Raw genomic sequence first — 25,640 nt, 5'->3', positions numbered from 1 at the left:
AGATGTTACAGAGATGCTCTGAATCATAACCTGCCAAGCAGCTGTATCTAGAATTGTTTGGTTTTTTGTTGTTTTAGTTTTACAAATGCTTTCGTCAGCTTTTCCACTGCCAACCTCCTTCCTCCACTGATGGAGAGCCCACCTGCCATTCCAAGGTAACCGTTATCCAGCTGGGTCAGAGGGTGGATGGTGGCAATGTGTGCAATAATGAACCACATCCAGAAACAGACAGTAAAATGACTTCTCTCCCGTGTCCAGAGACAATTTCAAAAGCTACACCACCAACATCTTAGGAAAACTGGCTCTGATGGAAAGTACAAGCCTTAACCAAAGTGTATTTTATTATTTCACTGCCACATTACCAAGTTAACTCTACAAGTAATAAAGGAAGTGGTAATTTGTGGGATTGAAAATTGTCAAGAACAAAAATGATGACTCCTTAATAATAGAAAAATAGCCACTTCAGGTATGGTTCAACCATGGCAAAATTTTAAGCAGTGCCAGTGACTTCCCTGTAAATTAAAATTAGTTCATGGAGGACTTAGAAGTGGTAAAATTTTACCTTCTAGTCATCAGTGGTTCAGTGTCCTCCAGAATCAACTTAAAAGGCACACTGGGCTATCTAGTTTAGCTCCTTACTTTTTCTGTCTGGTTCCGTCCAGACCCGTGTCTTGGGATTTCAGTCTAGGTTGCTCATAAACAACCGTAACTTCTACTTACATTTTTGCTCATGCTGGACGATGATGTTTGGCAGGAGGAAAGACATTGACTTGGCAGACTATTTTGGAGTAGTAACCACTAAGTTATGGCACATTATTGTGTTGAAATCTGAAAGATGAGCTACAACAAGTAGAGCTTACCACATACAGAACTGTTCCTGTGCTAAAGGCTGATCTGCTTTGGTGAAATCAGGAGCAGTCCTGATACTTCCACCAGGCCTTGTATACATGTCAAATGCTCAAACCCTAGTCTGGGCAGAAATGGTGGTCAGTGCCAGGCTGTTCTTCCTTTAGCAACTCTAACACTCCAGACCTCCAGCCCATGGGACCAACAGTGTGGTACAACCAGGACTTCCATCCAAACCATCTGTGGGTGAGATGCAGGCTAACACATGAACCTGAGGAGGTAGGACCCTCTACATAGCTAGCCGAGGCCCCAGATTCTCCCTTGAAATGATCTGCTCTTGCTGTTCTGCACTGCATTAAAAAAAATAAAACAAGAAAAGAAGAGGATGGAGAAGGAAGAATTAAAAAAAAAGTTCTTTTTGGAAAAGAAACCATCTTTTTTGTACAAATACAGTCCTCTCTAAAATAGAGAAGAAATGGTTTCATTTCTGTCTCATGCCTTGGAGTATGTGAAACCCCCTCCACAGGGGACAGCCCTACTGTTGTAGAGCCATTACTGCAAACTCAATTTACAAAAAAATGTTAATTGAACATCTTCAAAAGAATAGCAGCAATTTAGTCCACTAGGACATTTACACCAGTCCATGTACTGATGTAAATATATTCATGTAGTCCATATATTCAGGTTTTATTCTATTTTTTTCCTAACACCGTGTGTCTAGGTTGTTTTTCCTAAGTCCCTAAAAATGCACTGCCAACAGAGCTCCATGGACTACATGTCTCACATTCTATCCCACATTTTTTCATACCACTCTTTAACTCAGTTCCTCTCTTTGCTTGGTTTTAACATTGCAGGGAGCTACTGACATCTGTATCCAGCAGATGTAAGTGTGCCAAGCTGTCTATATTTTCATTTACCTTCCCACCTTCCCTTCTCTCCTCCATTTAGCTTCAGTGATACTATAAATTTTTTTAATCATCAATTGGTTTTTGCCACTTACATGATCCCCAAAATATTTTTACATTATGTTTGAACTTTAATGTTTTGGATGCAATCTCAAAGCTAAAGAAGAGGAATGTGCTTGACTGCTTTCAGACTTCATCTTGGTTCTATTAACTCATTTTGCTTGCCTGTCTGTTCTGAGAAGTCCCACGTTGCTCCCTAGTTGTTATCTTTATGCATTTCTTTCTGTGTTACTGATTTCTAAGTTTCTCTTTTGTGGCTGAATTTCTTGGCATTTTCTCCCACACCTGTAGTGCCAAAGTGTGCTTTGTTTATCTCCTAACCCTGTCCTGCCCTCTGAGTATGTCTTTACAGTTATTTCTTTTGTCTGTGTACTTTTCACATCATCACCCAATTTAACATCATCTGCATCAGCTTGGTTCCCTATCTCAACACTCCTCCAGAATTATCAGTATGAATAAACACTTTATTGTTTGATATCCTGTAAGGTGAAGAATTTCCATATTACACACTTCAGTATTTGTCTTTGCTAACAGTCCTTACAACAATTTTCAGTCAATGCCCAATTATTATATAAATAAAACAGCACAGACTGTCTTACATGGAACCTAAGGAGCTATTAATAAACAGGATGAGACAGTCATTGTCCCAACAAAATATAGAGCCTGGACAGAATTATTTTTACAGAGATGTTCATGCCCATCTCTGAGTTTGCTGGTTTAAAGCATTCTTTACAGACAATGCAGGAGACAGGTATTTCTAGAGCAAAAGTCATCTGACTTATTTTAGATGTCTGCTTAAAGATATGTTGAATTGTTCACTTGCAGAGAACTTTTGTTTCAGTGTTGTTTCTCTCCACTGACTAGAAACCAAAAGTAAGAGTCTGGCATTTGCTATCAAGAACTTTCTCCTCTACTCTCCTATGTAAGTAGCTTTTGGAGCTTCATGAAAAATAATATAATTGGCTTTTCCAGAAGCACAATGAGAAAACAAGGCATGATCAAATGTGGCCCTGGAGCAGTTATCCACACCTGAGATAGGTATCACAGGCTCCTTTGCTGTCAGCAGAAGTGGGCACTTTTAGGAAGCAGTGCACATCTAATGGATCATACAAGCCATTCCCCACAAGTTCCTGTTTTTTCTGTTGGCTGTAGGGGAAGCCTGAGTGGCAGCATGGATAGCTGCAGTCCCAGAATGGGATGAAAATTTCACATGTTGAGGGCAACATGGGGCTCACAGTAATATTTTAGAGGCACCTATTTTTTGCTCTAATAATTCTGAGGGTGACTAACACAAATACAGACCTGCCCTGGAAACAGCTGAAATCAAGAGACACAAATACTACTCTCTGACTGACCCAGACATGGACTATACAGATATGGCAAATTTATGTGCAAGGATTAAGCTGAAGGGAAATGTGGGGTTTTTTCCAGCATTCATAAATACTAAGGTATGGGAATGGGAGTAAAAGCAGAGAATTACAAAGTATTTAAGGAAGGCCAGTAGACATGCACAACTTGAGAAAACATAAAACCTGAAAAGGAAAGCCTCTAGGCTGTATGTAGCATCTAAATATCAAAAAGTTTTAAGATCTTAAATACCCAATCCATATTTCACATTAAGGGAAAGGTCAGGGTATCCAGCCTGATTTTTGACAAACATAACCAGTGCTACCATACATTCAAAATCACAACTGAAGATAATTCTGCATAGGCCACTCTAATCTAATTCTAATACCCTTGTTGGATTTTTGAAAGTCCCATTTGGATTACAATTGCAAAAATGGAAAAATGCAAAATAATTCCGCCTGCATTGTGATAGAACATTCAAAGGTGTGCCTTGTGGACATTTTATAGTTGAATGGCAATGTTCCTGAACATCCAACTGAACATTTGAAAAAAAAAAAAAGAAAGGAAAAAAAAAAGAATTGTGAGCATAGAATACTCTTTTAAAAATACTATAAAATATATGGTTACAAAGAAATGATGTGGTTTTCAGAGAAACAGTCAAATGCAACTTTGTTATAACAGTGAAATAGTAGATGCTAAAACACTATTGTGTATTTTGAATATTATATATTAGTATTTCAAAATCCTTAGAAAAGTGTGTTATCTCTTCCTGGCATTTTGGGTAAGATCAAGAGTAGTGTAGTACTTTTATTTTTTCCTATTTGGCAGATACCTTTGGTGTTAGGAAGTGTTTGGTATAGTTTAAACTCAATCCAAATGGCACAAAAAAACCTAGCTTTTACAATCTGCACTGAGAACATTTAAACCAGAATTATATGAAGATTAAATTCTTTGCATGGGTGGTTTTTACAAATGAATATGTTCTATGGATTCTAATCATAAGGAGAAAATGTTTTTTCTATTTGTTCTTGGCAATTTGCATTCTAATTTAAAAAATAATGTTTTCTAGTTTACAAATAAATAAAATATGGTTTAATATATCTGAATCAACAGATGCTGTATGAAAGCATCTAGAATTATAAGTGTAACTCAAACATTCATCAAGAACACAGAATCATTATAACATAATGCAAGAGATGCTGAAAACATTTAAATACACATAATCTGATTTATTCTCATAATGTATCATTTCACACATGTCGTAAATTCAGTTACAGAAAATAATTTAGCTAAATATACTGGTAAGTTTGTGTATTCAAAAGCATTACAAATAAGCAGAAAGCATTTAGAAGGTATAGTCTTCTATATGATAGCCTACTACTATAGTCTCTCTTGAACGGATTGCATATACCACAGGAAACTCCTTGAAACCAAGGGCCAAATGTGTCTCAGTTATTCTTTGGTACATGCAGTAAAAGTAGCTCTGGCTTTTTAAAGCACTTTGTTTCTTAAAAAGGGTTCTTTTACCTCTGTTTAGTTCATGAACTATGTAAAAATATTAACCACAAGATAATCAAATTATTTATGAAAGAATTGTCACCAAATGGCCCTGTGCCTAAGCTTAATAATTTGTGCAATACTTGTCATCTTTGATGTATAGATACTAGTATTACATAGTAGACCTTGAAAATTCCATATTTATAACTTGGTGAATGCAAAAAGCTCTACATTAATCACAATAATACGTTCTGTAATATGAGCATAGACTGGAAAATACTGACCAGTAATATAATGTAATTCTAAATGTACTATTTAATTTTGGGTGATACACTAAAATAATAAATTTTTAAAATGTGATTTAAGAGGAGAGTTTGATCTTTTATGTCTCCATTTTGGGAAGTGGGAGATACTCACATTTCAGTGCGCTTTTTCTTAGAGTAAGAATAATTTGAAGTTTATGTATTGGAGGTATTATTTATTTGTGTGCTAATACTTGAAAAACACTGAGCTGGCAAGAGTGAGCACTATTCTGTTCCTGCACCAACTGCTGTTAAAATGACTGAATAACAGCAAGAAAAGCAACTCTTAATATGTCCAATTGTTTCTTTCAGTTCATGAAAGTGCATTTTTTCTAAACAGAGCTGGAGATCAGCTGTATACTGCTATGCAACATGATCTCCAAAGCTGTTTTAAATTTAAGTTCTTAGTCATACAATGACTTGCTAATGTTGCAGTGTAATGATAGCCTTGCTTGTACTATTGTCTTGATGCATGCAAATGAATATTAAAATAATGTTATCAACTATTACTGCATAACTGTTAAAACTGGAATGTCAACTGTAAAGTCTCAAACAACATTTCCCTTCTCCCAACAATAAAATAATCTGGGCTTAGTTATTTTGTGTTCAGTGGACTGTATGTTATGTTAAAATTTCTAGCACATATCAAAACTACCACTACACAGACAACCTAAAATGTAAGAATCTACACAGGTCATGTTTTGATTGAAAACAAACCAAAATACTGCAGTCACAGCTTTCAGCTAGCTTTTAGAAAGATAAAAGTCACTGCTCTCTAACAATACACAAATGTGAATTTCAATTCAATTTCAAGTCACCTCTGAAGACGTAAATCAGCAAAGTGTACTGATGGACTATGGTAAGTAGGAATTGATAGAAAATCCACTAAGTAAACAGTGGACAGGAGGAAAATCTCCACAGAAAAGCCTTTATATGATCTTGACATTATTAAAAAGCTCTCAGAATTTCCTATGCTAATGTACCATCCCATCCAATGAGCACAGAATGCTGCTCTTGGGAAACTGCAGCTTTACTCCTGCTCTTCAGATGACAAACATTAAAGGTCAGAATAGGCTATTTACATTGGCTACCAAAGAGGGTACAGGAACAGTCAATTCTTACAGCAGAATAGCAACAGTAGAGACTGACACTTTTTATATTATCAGATTCAATTAAAAACTGAGCTTTGATATGTACAGAAAGACAGGAGGAACAGGAAGTGAGAGATGACTTCTGTTGCCAAAAGGTAGGGCAAATCCTTCCCTAGTAACAGTGCTAATTTAGGATTTGCCAGTGAAATTCAAGACTGAGGTTTGGTGGTTGGATGCTTATATGTCTTCCAAGAAAAATGGTGCAGATCCAAGTCGAAGATGATATGTAAACATATCAATACTCATTTAGCAAACTTATTTTCATCCAAATGTGAACCAACAACTTTAAATGTGAAAAGCCACCATGGCAATTGCCGAATGCTAATGCAAGATGATGAGAATACTGTGCAGAAATTTGTTTAGAAGCATGAAGGCAGCAGCTGCAAAAGCAATGCAAAAATATGAAGGAATGGCTTCTCAAAGCTCTTATAAGGATTAGACTAGGAAGACAAAGAGTAAATGGTTTATTATGAGGAGTGACATTAGCTAAGCTATGACATGCCACATAAGGCAAAGTCACAAGCCAGCTGAAATCCATGCTGGTGTCTCAGGAAAAAAAACAAAAGAGACTCCCAGATTAAAATCAAAAGGTTGCTTTACCCTGTTGGACCTTGACCCACAAACTGCCCCCCCACCCCTCAATTAATCCTGCTCTTCCCATCCTCTTGTTTCCCCTCCACAGCTGGGACATGCCCTGTGCTTCCCTCACCCAGCCACCAGCTGTCAAATGCTACTGCCTCTCCTCAGCAGCACTGAGCTGCTGCAGAGCTGACACAGCAGGGTTTGAAGGAGGCAGGGGGTCCAGCCAGAATTTATGCAGATATGGGGCAGCCTATACCCCAAAGTAAGTGCAAAAATCATTATTTTCCCTAGCTCCCATGCAGTGAAAAAAACAGAGGAGAAGTTCTACCTCTTCTCTCTCTCTCATTTCTCTAAAATCAAAGCATGTGAGAGGCTACCTCTTCCCCACTGGCTCCCTTTCTGAGAGATTTAATAATATTGTGACTTAAGTACTGCAATACAGTTATTAACTATGCTAAAAGAGTCCCCTGGCATAAGTCACTGTGGAAGGATGCTGACTCATTGCTGTAGAAGAACACCTTGAGGACACATTCCACCAATATCCTCCCTTTGGCAAGATTCAGTTTCTTATAAATAGTGCTAAGTGGCAGGAATAGATAAAATTGTCAGGAGAAAAATATAACTACTGAAGAAACATTGTAAGACCATGCTAAAACATTCTTGACATTTGTGAAAATAAACATTCTGATGTTTCCATGTTTAAATTCATACATTTGTCCAGTTTTGTAAACTGGGCCTAATGGAAGCTAAAAAGCTTGAAACGAAAGTGCCTCGCTTGATTCAGAACCATTTTTGTAACCTTTTATATATGATTAGAATCATCATCGTCCATGCTAGAAATTGCTCAGATTCAGGAATGTAGATCTCTGTAAAAATTCATGTCCCCTTTTTAACAACAACCTATTTTCCTTCATATGGCTCTTTTAAGCACAGTGGCATTTAGTAGTGTAGTAATTTAATAAATTTTCTCTTCTTGAAATTAAGACACTCACATTTTATGATGGCCATCACTTACTCAATCTTTCTACTAATTCTATAAGAAATAATTTTATAGATTTTATAAGATCAGGTAGAAGCTCGATATTCAGCATACCTCTTTCTTACAGGTACACTAGTTGTGTCTGCCAGATTCAGTTCCAACAGGATTATTTGCTGCATGAGTGATTGAGAGATACCTGAACTGAAGACCAACATGACTTTTCATCTTTCTGCCAAGCTGCATTATATTTTTATGCTTTATCTTGCCCTTTATGTTCCTGACAATATGCATTTGCTGTTTCTGTGCTACCTCTGTATTTACATTATGGTACATGTACAATGCATAGACATTAATTCAATAAGGTTATCAAACCAGAAAGACTCACCCTAATATAATATTTAAAATACATCTATCAGAACACTTGCTGGTTGTGAAATGGGGTGGATATGACATCCAATAAGCTCATCTAAGCTCATCTTAAAGTTAGTAACAGCCTACCAAAAAGCATTGCTCCTTGTAAAAGGACAATATAAATAAAATTCCCACTAGAGAAGAAGGCAAATTTGCACCTGTACACAAAATATATTTATCTTTACAGTTTTTGTTGTTAAAATTTGGCTTGTTTAATGGTTTATATTTTCAAAGCTTTCTCAGCTTGAAGGATATTTTTGTCACTAACTTTTAGATTTGGGATTGAAGATTGCTGTTCTATTCTCATAGTGAAATTAATTCTATTTCTTCAAAGAAAGGTTTTGAAGTGTTTTTTATGTATGGTGGAAGTACAGATTGACAGCACAATGATCCTCTTCAATATTCTTACAATCAGCAGCTGTTAACCTATTTTTATCAACAACTTCATTGCTACAAGAAACACTTTTGCAAAATTCAGCTGGTGAAATCATTCCACACGAGCTGTCTTCTCCCTGTGAATTTTTACAAGCAGGTTCCAAAAAAACCTCACTTCAAGAAGTAACCAACTGCCAAGGCCCCCTCTGACAACACACCTGGGCTCCTCTAGTTTCCACTCATGTTCCAGGTATGCACAATCCACTCGAGGCATAAAGGTCTCCCAGAAACCTTTATATTCTCCCTCTGGGAGCTTCTGCACCCTCCCTAGGGCCTTTGGTGTGCTCAAAGGTATCCTAGGATGCCACTACTGCATATAGAATCCAAGATAAATGCTCAAAACTGGTTTTCCCATATCAGATGCAATCTCAGGTGTCTTTGCTTTCAGATTCAAATGCAAAGGAAAAAACCAAACCATTTTCTGACTGCAGCAAATACTTAGATCAATATCATAGTGTCAGTGAAGAAAGGATGGAGTTTCCAAAGTGGAAGATGGTATTTGAAGCTCTACTGCCCTCTGAGTCTAGAAGCATAAGCCAGGATGACCCTGACTCAGCCTTGCCACTCCGCCTACTTGCATCCTTTAGACCTGTCCACAGTCAGGACCTGCTGTACATCAGATAAGTTGTTCTGCTGTATGAATTGTGGGCAGAGTGCCAAATTATCCCCCCAGAAATTCTAAGGGGATCAAAAAATGCAGTGAATCACTATTGCTTCCAGTGAAGAAGAGGAGTGCTCAGACTGAGCACTGGAAGCTCCTGGCCTATGTAGGGAATACAGCTCAGCCTGCCATTGATTTCACCCTGTCTACGTGATATACCATCTGCTTTCATTTGTTGTCTGAGGATTCTCTGCTCTGTGATTCCAATGAGGAACATCAGGACTAGGTCCTGAAAAGATAAATTAATATGGAATAATACAAAATTTCTCATAGATATATGCATGTTTTATAGATATGGTAGATATACTATGGATGTGAAGGGCAAGAAAAGCAGAACATCAAATTCACTCAACTATTTTCTAGTTCTCATACTGTGTGTTTCTAGTAGTCATTGGTTCTGTATAAAGCACACAGTACACATTTGTGGACTCGATCCTCATGCAATGTATACATTTGAAATTTTTTTTAAATCTTAAATGTCTACAGAAACCATCTTTGGTACACCTACCAATGAACCCTGAAGAAGGAGGGTTGGGCTGTATCTTCTCTTTAGTGTTCTCCTGAATGATGTCCCAGAGCTGCCATATGAACTTTGGATGGAGGATGTAGAATGGCTGGGTTGGATTCTTCCTGCGATGCTGTACGTAGGGAGTGAACAGATTGTAGTCTGGCTTCTTATACCACTGGGAGGAAAAAAGTTACATGTTTTTTAATAGTAAGAAACATGTTTTGAACACTACATGTACAATAGCATAAACTGACTTCATTTGGGTTCTGCAGAACAGAAGCAAATGTAGCAAAGTAGCTTGCAATGGTGGATGCTTCTACTAGAAAGGCATTCCTCACTCTGGGCTATTCTGTTTCTTCTCTTCATACAGAGACTCCCAATAAGTAATTGACTGCTGTGGGATGAGCCAAGACCATTTTCCCCTCAGAGATCCACATTAAAGAAGAGGTTCAAAGAGCTTTGACATGATATCTGGGCCTGGGGGTGAATCTTCCTCTGAATGTGTCCCTGTCCCTGATGGAGGCAGCAGCAGCGCATGACGCGGGCTGATGGCAGCCTGTGTGGGAAGCAAGCAGCCTCTGGCATCTGTTGCTAAGGGAGTTCGGCAGATGAAGGCTTACTTTCTACTTTGCAGCCTGCTCAGCTCTGAGCTCCCTCTGCCAAAAGCCATCAGATCAACTTCTCTGCCGGAGCTGCAGCAACAGCCAAAGTAGAGACTCCCCCAGTGACAACCAGATGGACATTTGCTGCTCTTAGTCAGGGGGTGGACAGCAGGGCACAGATGGCTGTGGGACAGTGGACATAAAGGGAAGACTGGTGGGGAGGACGCCTGAGAAATGGGGAAGGCACCCAGAGAGATTTTCACTAGGATGTTGTATTTTGTTTGGGAAGGCAGAGGGGAATATGGGGAAAAACGGATGCAGTTTTTCACCTTTCCTGATAAAGCCTACTTCTGAAATTGAGCAATGTTCCCTCCTTGGCAAACATATAGAAAACTCACTGTTATGTGGAAATAGTAATAGTTTATCAAACAAATGCCACCATTCATCTATCCTAGCATCACAGAACAGTCCCTTCCAGTATAATTGCTGGCTACTAAAAAGTTTCTGACCAATAAACCAATTCCTATTGACATAGCATTCTCCACTCAGATAGAGATAGAACTTGGGGGTCATGATGACAAGGGAGAACCAGGAGACTAAAGTAGTAAATTAATTTTTTTCAGCACTTTCAAATAATTGGGAAGAAAGGTCCAAGTGGATATCTTACCACATTCAGATTTGCAGAGTAGGGAGCAGGATCCCAGGCTACTAAGATAACATCTTTATACAAGGAACTGTCGACAAAGTGATGGTTTGGATTGGTGAGAATCTGGAAACAAAAATACAAAGAATTCCACAGCATTAAAAGCAAGTGGGATCCACAAAAATGGCAAAATCCTTCTCTCAAGTGAGCAGTCCTACCTACGCTGCTGTTTGTTATGCTTCAGTTCTGGTTGATTTTAAGCATCTTGTTTTGTTAAAAAAATATACCAAAAAAGCTTAGCCATAAACAGCACTCATTACAGTCTGAAGTAGAATTGCTGAATTACTTTCCATCTGCGAGGGATGTGATGGTACCACTTGAGATGCTGTGTTATTGTGTATCAACATTACCTTGTATTCTGGAACTTGAAAAGGAAACTATTTCAGATTGCCTCCAGGATCCTCTTGGACACAAAGCAGCTTTCTTTGAACGGCTACAGCCCCCAAGAGTAATTCTCTGCCCCCATCCCCAGCCACCTTTTTCATGGTTTTCTCATTTTAACAGCAAGTCAGTGTCATTTCAATCAAAAAAAAATGCAAATTAGACAATGACTGTACAAATTGGAATACCTAGAGAAACAATTCCAACAACAGGTATGTTACAGGGCTATTTTTGAAGGAACTGTCATTTTGCTCTAATCTACTGCTCTCATATAACTCCTTCCTGCATGTCCCAGTACTTTGCCTGATCATCCCACCACACTGGAAGTCTACTCTTCACTCCGACTGGCTCCCCATTTCCAGAACCCTCCATGTCTAACTAGATCGCTTTGATTCCTGGTGCATCCAATGCCAGGCAGCTCAACATTGGTCAAAACAGCATTAATTTTCTTCCAGCTGTTAAAATAATCAAAATTCCAGACAAATAAATTCATAATAATTTTCATTTCCCTTTAGGATCTAATGAGCCATATTTAATTAGGCATATTTTTCTTCAGAAAAATAATATTGTTGCCATAGCAATATTCTTCCTACTATAAACTTTGAGTTTAATGATTTCCATCAGCCTTCTACAGTAAGAACAGAATTAGTCATGCTGCTATCAGTATCCCCAACTTAATTTCTCAGAACAATTTTCACCTCACAATGTAAATACCTTTTTTGAGTATACAGAGCAAATTGACCAAAAGGCCAAGATTTTAAAAGCTTGGTTCCAACACTTGCCGCACAAAGGAGCTCTTATTTGCCTTTCAGTAAGCAAGAGTCCTCTGGAGGTGCAGTCCACACAAATTTCACTTTCAGTGAGTCTGCATTCATACCTATGAGTTTTTTTCTGCAGTAACAGTATCTGTTGCCACTGCACCGGCCTCCTTCATGTCCTTTGGGCTTTTACAGTGGAGAATATGAAGGAAGAAGGGGCCACAGCAGCCTTTTAATTAACTGAATGCAGGAGTTTCCAACAGTGAGGACGGGAGGAGGGTCAGTAAACCTGTACAGGTAATGCAGCTACAGTATAGGCAGGGAAAGCAACTTCCATCAAGTGGCAGTGCAGATTTCACTCACGGAGAGGGCAAGGCTAATTTCTCAGTAGGTGGACAGACCATCATGGATGGCTTTGAAGGAGCACAAAGCTGGTGGGAATACAAACTCTTGTGAGGAAGCCACGTGAGCTGATCTGGCCAGAACTTTGCTCTCTGTTTTCTTGAGAGGTCTTATGGGGAGCAGCACTCACACAGTGCAGAAGAGAAGACCATGGGACCTCCCACTACCATCCCAGTGGGAATGTACTGCAGCAGCTCTGGGAGCCAGAAGACCCCACTCTGCTCTGCATGAAGAGCAGCTAATTTAACCACAATCTCTCTGAATTTGCTGGGGAGCTAAAAAGCTCAGATCACTCCCTGAGAACATTTCTCTCTTCTACAGGGAGCTTACTGAATCTACTAAACTATGAAGAGTTTCTAAACCTTTATCCTTGCCCAGTTCAGGAGTTCAGGCATGGTCAATGTCAGGACATTTTGGCTAACAGTAAAATGGAGACTCATCAAAGAAAAGGGAAAAAACCCAACAAAACCAAAAAAAGTAAAATATAATACATGGAAATTCATGTTCCTTGATACACTGATTACGGCACTTAAGGCAGAATAAGATATTTCTGCTTTCTTCTTGCAAACAAAAGAAAGGGGGCATATTTAAACCAAAGCACTTCAAAGATCTAGTCTGTTCTGCAGCCTCACAAAGACCTACAAAATGAGTGTGAAGAGAATGACAGCGAACAGTCCTCTTTTTGATGGCAAAGAACATGAGCTTATACACATAAAAAACACGCCCACCAAGAACAGACTTAGCATGGGCAGTCACTCAAAGCAGCAGGAATTACGAACTCAAAAAAATTACAGTAATTGAAAATTTTGCTCTCCTTCAACAAGAATCAATATGTGCAGAGCATGCTACATGGCCAACCATCCTCCTGGTGTTGACTAAGTAAACTCATTTCAGTATGTCATAAAATTTCACAGAAATTCTGTTGCTGATTTTTTTGTCTGCATTTCATAAAGAGCAAAGAGGTTTGGTTTGCCTAAGACAGGAATTCAGGCAATAGCATTTTTGAACTTGAAAAACTAATCTCAACCATAAGGTGTCACTGTAGCTTAAGTCACAATTATTTATTTACACCCATACAAAGAAAATCCCATTTTCTCTTATTTCCATTCAGATGAACAAACTCACCTGATGTGTAATACCCAGTACACACTATAGTTTTTTACTAGTTCTTTCCAAATTTTTAAACAATGATGACTTGCCTAGTGTTACACAACTCAGTTCCCATTTCTTTTGCCTTCCAGCAAGGAAATAATTGGGGAACTTGAAAATATGAGAAAACAGCTTTGGAATCACCACAGCCTGAGCTTCATGAAAATCCTGGAGGCAATGGCTTCTCCAGGAGGTCAAGGTCTTCTGTACTGACAGCTCTCTGGCATCCTGCAGAGCCTTTACAGATTAGTTCACATGAGAAACTTTACAAACTGGTTCTCTGAAATGAGGCTATCCAGCCACTCTACTGACAAACATCCCCATAAGGGAAAACTTTCACCTTCTCTGCATCACGACTGTTGAACCACTAACTGCTTCCCATATTAACCAACACTTTTTCAGAGGTTATTAACTTGCTGTCATATTGTACAAAAGAGACATTGACTTGAACTCTGAAAAGGAAGATCTTACCTGAGAATTAATGATCCGCATGGTTGTTTTATTGCCAACATCTTTTTCATAGCCACGTGTTGGAGCAGAATTAAATCTTAAAACGGCATCATGAGAATCTAGGAACACAAATGAGGGGGTAACTTTTTTTTTCTTAGTATACAGAACACTAAGATAAAACCAGTTATCTAAATTAATACAAAACTTACACAACTGTCCTAAACTGGATATTCTAAGGATGATGAATGATCTGCACAAACAGAAATCCTCTTGCATCTGCCATATGTTATTAACATAAAAGCTCACTGGGAAAAAAAGTTCAGAATCATCTATTAATTTAGCATGCAATACTTAAATACTTCTCTTAATTGGATAGACTTACTGTGGGAAGACTATTAGTACACCCAGTACACACAATTGCTCACTACTACTATCACAAAATTTACAGAGAATTACTCCATGCAAAAGCATGTAAACTACAGGGATATCTAATTGCACATTTGAATGAATAACATTGCTTAACTATAAGCTTGTATTCCACAGTATGTTATAATATCTGAAAATCTCGGACTACCCCAAATCTATTAATCATACTGTGTACTTACTCTCAAGCTCAGTACAAATCTTAAGAAGCTCAGTACACATCTGCTCATAAAAAAAAAAAAAAACCCTCAGGATCCCTTGGTAGCAAAGATCTAACAGAGTTGAACTGTCAAAGTTACTCCACAAGCAGTTGACCTTGGAGTCATGGAGAGGAGAAAGCAGCTCTAGGTCGAAGTATGGGTTGAGGGTAGACACCACATGTAAGCCTCCATTGGATTAGAGATAATCAACCTACCAGTGCTTTTTTTAAGGGGATCTCAAAGCCCAAAAGGTGTGAAGGAGAGCAAGACATTTTATCCACTGTCTAGAAACAATGGCCCCTGTTGGCAGCTGGTATGTGGTCTGTTCTTATCCTTTATGTCCATGGAAGCTGAGAATATGAAATGCCTTAAACCCACAGGTAGGCCGTACAGTTGTTCCTCTTTAGTAATTTAAAATGTATTGTCTGTAGCTCAAAAATTGGAAGAGGCAAAAGTCTCCTAAGATAACCAACATCCCCCAATGGAGTCTTGGCTTGATCCTATCAAACTGGGATCTTCCATCATTTCCCTCCTTTACTCTGCACTTCTTGTACTCCACACAGGGAAACACGGTGTGGTACGCAGACAGCAGTCTGATCTCAGATATACATGTTATCATTAATATGTCATGTCTGAAAAGAGGGATTTTGCCAGATACCCACCAAACCCAACTCTTCAGAACATAAGGAGTGGAAGTTTTTTCTGTGTCCCCATGCAGGGACAACCTTAGCCTCAATACCTAGACCTTATGTGCCAAGCACCTTGATTGTGCAGGAACTAAAGGAAATGAATAGAAGCTGCAGATACTTCACATATTTGGAGAAGGAAAAGAAAAATACAAGTTTGTTGTAATGAATTTAAGAACATAAATTTGGATCTGTGATTGACAACTTTTAGACAATCTGTTGACTGAGAACTGGATTATGAAATCAGAATTCTATGATTTGCAGCTTAATTGAGAGACAGTGTGATGCATTTCCAACAACATTCATGCTGGTTCTTCATATACAGATGAAAAACTTCTCCTTTGCCAAAAATAGCTGGTTTTAAATAAACTGATTTTAATCTTAGTATGTGTTTGTAGATAAGCATTTTAAAGATCAAAAAAAGTTTGGGGTTTGATCACAGATCCCTGTTACTTCCTGTGATGCCAAAATAATTGGTTCTCTCAATTAGTAGCATGATCACAATGGGAGTGATTGCTATACTTGCACAGTATTTCCATGACTACTTTCATTTTAAAATGTCAGAGGGGTGGGGGAGAGGAGGACCAAAGGCAGAACACAAATTAATATTTTTGTTTGTGTTTCTAATAGGAACACAGAAGAGGGAGCTAAAGGCCTATAAAGGGAAATGGCCTTTGCCACTTCTTTCATAGGCATTTTTTTTCTCTCTCTTGGGAGAATAAACCATAGAATCACAGAATGGTTTGGGTGGGGAGAGACCCTTAAGGCCATCTAGTTCCAACCACCCTGCCATAGGCAGGGACACTCCCACTAGACCAGGTTGCTCAGAGCTCCATCCAACCTGGCCTTGAACATTTCCAGGAATGGGGCATCCACAATTTCTCTGGACAATCAGTTCCAGTGCCTCACAATTCTCACTGTAAAGAACTTCTTCCTGACATCTAATCTAAGTCTCCTCTCTTTTAGCTTAAAATCGCTCTCCCTTGTCTACCACTGCTGTAAGCAGTCACTTGGCCCCCCACCATCTGGGCCAAATCCTCTCCTCAGTCACAGGTATCTATCTGCCCTGAGAGAGTCTTATTTAAAATCTTCTGTGATTCCTGGTTCCTCAATATCTCCTTGCACAACATGTATGAGATCTGAAAATTCTATGTGGGCTTTTTCAAAACCAATCTTCCACCCTTTAGGCGGCATCAGATGACAATTTCCCATTTAAATCCGAAGTTCTTCTGTAGTAGACGACATACGCTTCTGTACCCAGAAGCTTCCTAAGAAAATGGGTACACACAGGAGCAAGAAGGCCCCAGGTACCATGTCAAGCACCCAAGTCCATACCTGGGCTGCACCTGAGTGTGCAAATATGACTTGAAGCATGCTGTAATATGCAATTATGTAAATACATCACAATGTACTGTGGATTCTACAGTACAGCACTAATCCATACTGGTATAAACTGGGTGTACTGGGGAACACTGACAGAAGATTCTGTTTCAGTCAAAGATAACATGCTGGAGAAGGTAGAAACTGCTGAGCTTTTTCACCCCAAAGATTTCTACATCAGTGAGGCTTCCTATGGAATTAGGAGTTACCCTGGTGTGATTTTAGCTGCAGGCTGGCTGGGCACCTCTGCTGTGCTGGAAGCCTATTGCAGTAGTTTGATAATCCTAGAAGCTCCAACATATCCTAGAGATTTAAAGAAAACCTATCTGTGTCAAAGAGATGATACAGAGTGATGAAGCAAGTATTGGGATGTGAATCCTCCCTGGAAGATGGGGAGGATTAATGAGTGAACATCAAAAGGTTTTCTATAGAGTGCTGAAGGAAATAACTCTTCTTGTTTCAGAAACAAGTTCTGAAACCTTTCATCCTTCTTTCAACACTCTTAGCATACTACACATGTACTATAAAATGAAAAACTACTGAGACATTAACACAAGGAGTAGCAATTTTTGAAAAGAAAAAATAAAAGTGACCTGGATTAGTTTTATGGTCCCACCATCCTTTTCTGAATAGCTACTACAAAGTCCCACCTTGAGGTGGGGGATTCGGAGTGACACTGATATCTTAGCACACCTGTAACCTCACCGACTTGAAGAAGCAATGGGAAAACAATGGGTGAACACACTTGAACTCATTTAAATTCAGTCTCAGAAAAGAGGCCAGAGGACTTGATCTAAGTGCATGAAGCTACTCAAGGGTCTGAATTCTTTATGTCTGTGAGCTCTGAAGAAGTAAGAGATGAAGAGGACACTCTACTGCTTCTTGACATGGAGACAAAAGTCTGAGACAGCCATACAACAGTAATTTCTCATGAGCTACTGCAAAATAAAGACCAGTATAACACAGCTTTGCAGAATAAAACCTGAACATAGCTCTAATCTGCTGAAGAAATAAACACATGTTGCACACAAATGTTGACTATGGCAGATCTGATGAAACAAGTTCCGCCTCCCTCCTACAAACTGTAATATGATAAGAAGGCATCATTGTTTTCTTTTAATTAGATTATGACTTCAGGCCTGATTTTCCTTTCAGTTATATTGTTCTGAAATGGAACAGCCTCACTGAAGTCCATTAGTTTACATTCATGCAACTCTAGTGAGAGAGAAAAAACAGACTTTACAGATCTGTGCTTGAGAAGTATGAACCTTTTGAAATTTAAACATGAACAAACACACGTACACACACATGAACAAACATGTATATATATGCACACACAAATAGGTGCATTACACCCACCTATTTCGTCCCCTAGAGAGGAGTTCAGTATTGCACCAGCAGACATAACTACTGCACAGCTCCCAAAGCCATGTGTATATAATTTGACCAGTGGAATTTGGGGAACGTGCTTTTCCCATCCAAGAGAGGAGAAGGGAGCCTCCTTGCCATCTATTGTTTTCACATTCACTCTTTCTTTTAGCTCACAGAATAGCTGGTCTCCTGTCAACTTGGAGTTTCGTTTCCCCTTGAACCGCACCCCATGCTTATTGGTACTCAAATAATCTTTCATCGCCTTCTGCAGTCGAGGGTTTAGCATCTTGGAAGAGACATCCCCTTTCCAAAGCTTGTAAAGAAAGGATTTCGACATTGTGGAATACAGCCCATCCCAGTCATCAGATTCATCAAGCATCTGGCCTCTCCTATGCTTTGTGCTCCTTCTCCTCATTCTTCTCTGATGGCTCCAGTTGTTCTGTAAAATATTTCCTTTTGGATTATTCACATCAGCCGAAACGAATTTTTCTATCTCTTGAAGGTGGTTGTGTGACTGAGGCTGACCAGCAGCAAATAAATAATCATCATTCACTTGGTAGAAAGCACTTTTTGATTTTCTTCCTAACTGGGGTGGGAAAAACTCATCCTCATTTCTAAAGGCCTCTTCCAATCCAGTCCATTTCTTAGAATTTACAGTCCCCGATTTAAAAGTACCTAGGAGATCTTCATTAAGAAGTACCTCATTCCCATCAATGGTTTCAGAGAATGATGGGTCATGAATGGCTCCCATGATGACTCTCTGCTTGCCCTGAAGGGGTAGGAGTCTCTTAGTTTCAATGTAAGAAAAGGAACTTGGAACTGGTTCAGCAGTGTTGCTATCTGTAAAATAGATGAATATCACCAAGAAAAGCAGGCCCCATGCAAAAATACCAAAGAGCATGAGTTGTTTCCATTGCTTCAAGTTAGGTTTCATGGCAATGCCTTTACCAGCTCCTCTGTGCCTTGAAGTATTGGCGACGGAAAATAAAACCTGTAGAGAACATCAAATGCTATTAAAAATCATTCAAAAAATAAATACAACTCAGAAATATCTTAACACATATTGATAGATGGTGCAGAATTAATCTCCAAGCAGTAGCACAAAGGATTCAGTAGCAGAAACAGAACTCCAGAGCCCACAGACACTGTAGGAGTGACACGCTTAGGCTGTAACCTCACTGTAACAGCTGCTAGCTACCAAAGAAGCTGGTGGCCAGTTTCTACAGTAACACTGGATCCTGCCTTTGGCGAGATCATGTGCCTGCCTGCTTCTGCTATACCAAGCGTAGAATTAAGAGAGAAAAAGCAAATGCCTAGCTGAATGCACAGTGGGTACAACAAAAGCTGTCTTCTCTTTGCCACTGAAAGTCCTTACGCAGGGGAACTGTGAGCAAGCCTATTTCCAAAGGGACCAGGCAGGGAGCACAAGCTCTAAGCTGCAGCCCTCCTCTGCCCACAGCCTGGAAAGGATGGTGTTCTATGCATATCATTACAGGGTGAAGGGTAGAGCATCACACAAATGGGTCAGAGGGGAACCTCTTCCTCAGCTGGTATGAACTGCCACAGCCCCAGTGTCTACATAATTTCTTGCTTAGTATCAGACTCGAGTAAGAACAACTCCTGTACTTCTGCTATGGATGTTGCATGCACACTGAAGTGGCATGAAGTACTTGTGCACATCAAGGTGCGGGGGGTTTGGATTTTTGAAAAAGGAGAATGGGTGGCACAACTACTTAAATGCATTCCTTTTGGATAAGATAGAGATTTACACAAAGAGAGTAGGTAGAGCATGTCAGACCTAGTCCGGGAAATATGTGCCCTACTAATACCTGGGGGTTTTGTACAGCTTGTGCATTAGTGGAGGGATGCGTGGTCCAAATGAAATAAAGTTTGACTGAGGGGGCTGTGTTCCAAGGAAAATACATACCACATTGCTAGACCATCGAGCACACTATGCCCTTACATGAACTCACTTGCTTAATCAAGTGGTGTGACTATCAGTTACAAGCCTGACTGAAGCAAATCCCCACCATAAGTCTTACCATTCACCTCCCTGCACCACAGTCATCGTCCTCAGTTGCTTACACCACAGTGCAACTCAGCATACTAATGAGTGACAGATCACTCACCTGATTTGAATTAAAAATAAGCCAAGCCCCTTCTTCTGGGGTTTTCTTTCTAACCCATTTGTTTCGATGGCGACTTAACGGTGGGACTTAAGAGCTGCTTGTACCAGCCAGCTGAGATCAGCAAAGGGGAATGGGAACAGGAGCAAGCTTGGATTTCATTACCAGCCTGTGCCTCAGGAGCCACCACCTTATAACACCACATCCAAACAGCTTACACACCTGTGATAACACACTGCCTGCTCACACTGGCCATCAGGAGGGACCAAAACCACAGTCACCACACGCTATCACCTTTCTGCAAGCTGCTGAAGTACATCAAAGCTGAGTGCAAAGTTTAAACCGAAGCTGTAACTAAGACTGTGTTTTCACATGAAAAAGAACCCAGCAGTAACCCAGTGCAAGACGTTCTCTTTCTGTCCTTCATTCCTACACTGTGCCTCTGCTGCTGCCAACACCCCTGTGCATGGAACTGATACAGTAGGGAAATACATGTTAGAGGGATTTCTTGGGGTGTTTTTTGTTTTGTTTTTTTAAACTGGGTCAGCCCCTTTATCCACTTCAGCGTGGTCACACATGCAATTGTTTCAGCACAAATGGGGAAATCGCCTACCACAATGCAAAGGCGAGAACAAACCGCAGGTGGTATTAGCAGAGATACTTCAGGCTGTGTTTCTGCTGACCTCCTGAGAATGTGAGACCGCACTATTACGTTTCCAAACACAGTCTATTTTAATGATCTCAACAAAGCCTAGAACATTAGACAAAGACAGCTGACTTTGGGGCTTAAGGCAGTGTCCAAACAGAGGGAGGATTCATAAAGTTACGCTTGGATGACCAAATTTCATTGCAATTTCTAATACATGGAAAAAAAAATCATGACTGATAACCCAGTGCTCCACATACATTTGCTTGGCTCAGCTCACACAAACCACACAGAAGAAAGCTATTACTCCAACTGACCCATTTCCTACTTGCACTCTGCTGCTGCAAGATTGCTCTCTGCAGTACCTCAACACTCCCACACCTTCCAATTTTAAATCACTGCAGGTGATGTCCTGTGGGAGTTGCTTTACAGTATATGGCTGTTGTGCCAGTTAGGTCTGCCCTGAAGTTATTGCAACCTGCCCACTCATCAGTGTTCAGATGGTTCCCATTTTAAAATCAGCGTTCTTCACCCATCAGAACTGCTTTCATCTCTTTTTATCATTTTCCCTGATGTGTTTCCCCAGCACTTTTCAACATGTGGCTTCCAAACCACTTAGTAAGTTAGTCTTTGCTCAGTCAGATGTTTCTCCTGCTGAATATACATTTCTTACAGGATCTGCAATGGAAGCATCTCACATGATCTTTTTAACAGATAAGCTTGCAGGAAGTCAAAGTCATAAAGGAAGAGGTCACTAATTTTCCACTGAGTCACGTAGCAAGTCCAGACACAATTTAATCTATAAATCTTACAATTTGCTCATTCACCCCCTGCCAAGTTTTGTTGTATCTTATAACCAAAAGTTGCTAAGAAATAGAAAGGTTTAGCCTTAATCCAGGTGTGAGACTACAAATTTCTAATTGTCTGTGATCATATGTGTTTGGCACAGCAGACTGCCACAGCATAAGAAGTCAAGACTCAGTATTCAGGCTAAAATCTGAAAAAGGACTGAGATGCATTATTAACTATTTTTAAATGAAAACAAACAAAAATCTGCCCCCCCATGCCCTCCACAACACTTATGTCATGGAAGCACACTCATTTTTGTCAGCACACACGTATTAGCATGCATATGATTAGCTTCTTCGTGCAGCAAAAAAATACCCACGTAAAACAAAAAAACAGCATCCAACAGTAAATTTGTCAACACTACAAGCAAAAAGAGAGGAATCAGTGAGAATAAATCCATAAACTTTGCACATTAACAACTGCAGAAGCTTATCTGCAATTCCTCACTGCAAGTGGGGCCTCAGAAAGGATACCCAAATCTCTTGAAGACCTGAGCTCTGCAGGCAAATCTCTGTGCTGCTTTAATGTTTTTTGCTCACAAGAAATTCCCTGTCCTCCAGCAGTACAGCTGAGCTGGAAGCAAATTCAAGGTCATTACTGTATTAGTTGCAAGAGGACCTCTACAACCTCACAGGATCTTGAAGGCTGTGTGTCGAAAGCTGCACTAAATTCAGAGAAATATCAGTTTATCTTATCTCCCTCTACACTAAACATCCAGTCCTCTCCCCCTCAGCCCTTGCAGCTTCTCACACCTCACAGTCCCTGGCTTTGAAAATGTTTGGGAGGAGAGGGCAGCCCTTCCACATGCTCCCCACCATCCTCCTGCTGACAGCAGACCCCTCAGCCGCTCAAGGGGGTGTCTTCCTCAGCACCATCTGGGGATGCCCTTGGATTCCTGCCCTGTGCTGCCTTCAGCAGTACATCTCAATTGCAAAGAGTGAAGCATTTGCGTAGGAAACCAGAAATTATGATTGCAATTAATTACACTGGTTAAATAAATAAAAACGGGTGGTTTCATGCATGCAATTACTGAAGTCCACTGGATGCTTCAGGAATAAGCTTCCATCTCTTTTATCTATGCTCAACATACAGCTTTTAAACTGTTAAAGCAATTCTACACAAGATTTTAAATTATCATTAGCATTTCTTATTGTTTCCAACTTCACCCCCCCTGCTGTAGTAATCCTCCCTACTTACAGATTGCTGGAGTCAGCTGCTGCAGAGGAGGAGCAGAGGAATAAGTCTATCCCTGGGGGAAACACTCAAGACTTAACCCAACCCAGCTTCCTCTTCAGCAGAAGTGATAAGCCTGTTTTGCCCCAGAGGATGAAGACCTCATTTTCCTATGTATCTCCCTTCTGATGGGCTCCTTCAATCATTAACTGATTTAAGTTCCAGCTACCACATGAAGAATGGCTTTTCTCCTTTCCCAGTCTGGTCATTCACACAAAAGCCCTGGAAAACATGAAGCAAGGTACAAACCAGTCAAGTGGGCAGAAAGGGAAGACTTACTTATTTGCTTAATAGAAGTATTAGCAGCAGCTATGAAAAAGAAAGGCAAACCCCAATGGTATCTTTGAGGCATCCCAGGAAATAAAGGCAATTCCCCAGTGGAAATTAAAGGCTGATTTTCCAGAAGAAGCACCCACTTGTGGGAAATTTCATCTTGCCACGCTAAAATGCAAGAAACCAAAGAGTTCCCCCTCCCTTTATAAAGCCCATTGTTTTGCAACAAGGAGCACTTTTCATTTTTCTAAAGTAGGCCTCCTGACTATTTCTTAAATGAGAAGAGATGGATAAGGGAGATTTTTTTAATTCCTTTGAAACATTCCTTCCTTTCAACACTGTCTATTGTGAAAATTAATTTGTACAGACCCTGGCAGCTCAGAGGTCAGAATGGTTCAAGTTGATGTGCTAAGATGTGCACTGTTATGTTAAACAGGGTTTTTCTTGGCTGCAGCTTTGCAGCAAAGGTCACCACGGGGTTATTTGGGGTAGCAAATGTTAGCTGTGGGCAACCATTCCCAAAGGGCTGAGAAACAAACAAAAGTTTATTTGATGGAAAGCTTAGGCAGCCTGAACAGATAGCAAATGCTCCGTTAGTTTGCTTCATCTCTTAGTCAGCTAATTCCAGAGTATTAAGAAACCTCTGGCATAGGGCAAGACAGCTGGAGGCTGCATTTCCAGGGTGGGGAATACACTCGCCCTCTCATGTGGAAAGTGCCAAATTGGTTTTAGTGTTATCACATCATTCCTGCGGTGGAAGCCATACAGTAGGCAGCAGCAGACAGGCAAGCCTGTGGGGAGTGGTGACTGCCAAAAGATGTATATTAGTCTGTGGATGGCCTGTGCATTTGTCTTATTGGCTCTGATTAGGCCTCCTAATTAATGAATCTCTTTTGGACAACTTCCTTGCTAGTCCAAATAAATCTGGCTCTTTCCTTCAGAGGAATCAAGCTGCATCCTGAATTTTTTGTGGCAACTTAAGAGACTGTCTTCTGAAATAAAGAAAAAACACCCAAAGAATTCTGAAGTAGGATTTTTTTTTTCCGATATTGCCTTTTAAACCTATAATTAATTATCTACTTAGAGAAAATTCCTTGGGAGGTATTCAAATAATGGTATTGTTAACCTGAATCACCTACTAAATGTGAGTCCAGTGTCCCAAATCAGAACATTTGGAAAGACCAGTCTCAGGTTGTTGCTTCTGAGGATGCAGGCAGGCAGTATGCCTGTTCTTAGGTCCTCTGATAAAACCTAGGCTTTCAAGTAAAAGGGGCTGGGAGTGAAGCAACTTTTTTATTTATTTCTACTAATGACCCATTTCCAGGAGCTTCGGCTGTAAGAAAATTGCCAAATATAGTGAAACTTGCAGTAAAACTCACTCAAGCTGGCAACCCAGCAGCTGGAGAAATGCTCAGTGGGGTTTCTGCCAAGGAACGCGTCCTAGATTATTATGTAGGAGCATGGAGGCTTGGATGCACCAGTCTCTGGGGCTTAGTGGAAAGTCAAAGTTATCTTCTATGCATCTGATATTTAGTCTCCATGCTCCATCATCAAGTTCAAGCTTCCTGGCATTGAAGCCAGCTATCACTTTCCCACAGCCCACAAACCACATACAGGTTGTCCGAGTGCGGGCTGACAGGAGGGAAGTAAAAATAGAAAAGAAAAGCTGTATCAGCTCTGACTCTTCACATGCAGACTTTCCCACCACCAGTGAAAATGTTTAATACAGCAACAATGGCCAGGGAGAACCTGGTTTCCCAGTGACTGCCTGCACCTTGCAGGTCAACCTCCACCCACCCAACCTGCAGCAGCTTTTCTCAGGAGCCATGAGAGCAGCTCTCATTCTGACATGCCCCGAGATTCACCACTCCAGCCAGGATTTCCTCACAAATTTCAGGTCAGGGGAGATAACTGAACCTCTCTGGCTTTTCCTGACTGGTTATGAGCTGAGCACAGCCTTGTTATTCTGAGTGTTTCTATAGAAATGTACTACATACCATTTCATGTGAAATTCAGTACAACTTTAGTGTAAATCACTTCCAGGTTCTTTAATCAAAACTACAAAGGGGCAGAAGTGTCACACAGTTGTGCGAAGACAAGCAGTTTTCACAACATAAATCATCTCCCACAGCCTCTCAAGGAGTGCCTCACAGAGCCATGCTCCCTGTACTCAGCCTTATCTTACTTCTGACCCTGTTTTTTGCCGTTTGCTCTTGCCACACCTTTGCTAGGTCCTGGCGCTGTTCATAGCAAGATGCAAAGGTTCAAGGCTGCTTAAGCTGCTGCAAATGCCAACGGAGCTTGGTTCTCCCACAGGACATGGG

General features: G+C 40.2%; 2 protein-coding genes across 7 annotated transcripts in view; one reads left to right on the top strand and one right to left on the bottom strand.

The window, feature by feature from the left end:
* LOC137468489 (pinopsin-like) overlaps positions 1–408 on the top strand; it is a 76,045-nt gene extending 75,637 nt beyond the window's left edge. The window contains exon 4 of the mRNA XM_068180286.1: positions 78–408. Coding sequence (XP_068036387.1) covers positions 78–293 — 216 coding nt within the window. The 3' untranslated portion in view covers positions 294–408. The remainder of the gene's footprint in view (positions 1–77) is intronic.
* ST6GAL2 (ST6 beta-galactoside alpha-2,6-sialyltransferase 2) overlaps positions 1–25,640 on the bottom strand; it is a 172,017-nt gene that overhangs the window by 4,177 nt on the left and 142,200 nt on the right. For all 6 annotated transcript variants that reach the window (XM_068180283.1, XM_068180279.1, XM_068180285.1 and 3 more), the window contains 4 exons: positions 18,178–19,180; positions 14,151–14,248; positions 10,954–11,055; positions 9,685–9,859 (listed from right to left, as the gene is read on the bottom strand). In XM_068180283.1, the coding sequence (XP_068036384.1) occupies positions 9,685–9,859; positions 10,954–11,055; positions 14,151–14,248; positions 18,178–19,123 (1,321 nt within the window). In that variant the 5' untranslated portion in view covers positions 19,124–19,180. The remainder of the gene's footprint in view (positions 1–9,684; positions 9,860–10,953; positions 11,056–14,150; positions 14,249–18,177; positions 19,181–25,640) is intronic.

The sequence above is a fragment of the Anomalospiza imberbis genome, chromosome 2 (genome assembly GCF_031753505.1).
Source record: "Anomalospiza imberbis isolate Cuckoo-Finch-1a 21T00152 chromosome 2, ASM3175350v1, whole genome shotgun sequence".
Taxonomy (NCBI): domain Eukaryota; kingdom Metazoa; phylum Chordata; class Aves; order Passeriformes; family Viduidae; genus Anomalospiza; species Anomalospiza imberbis.
Note: the sequence above shows the minus strand (reverse complement) of the source record. Positions and strands in the feature narration are given on the sequence as shown.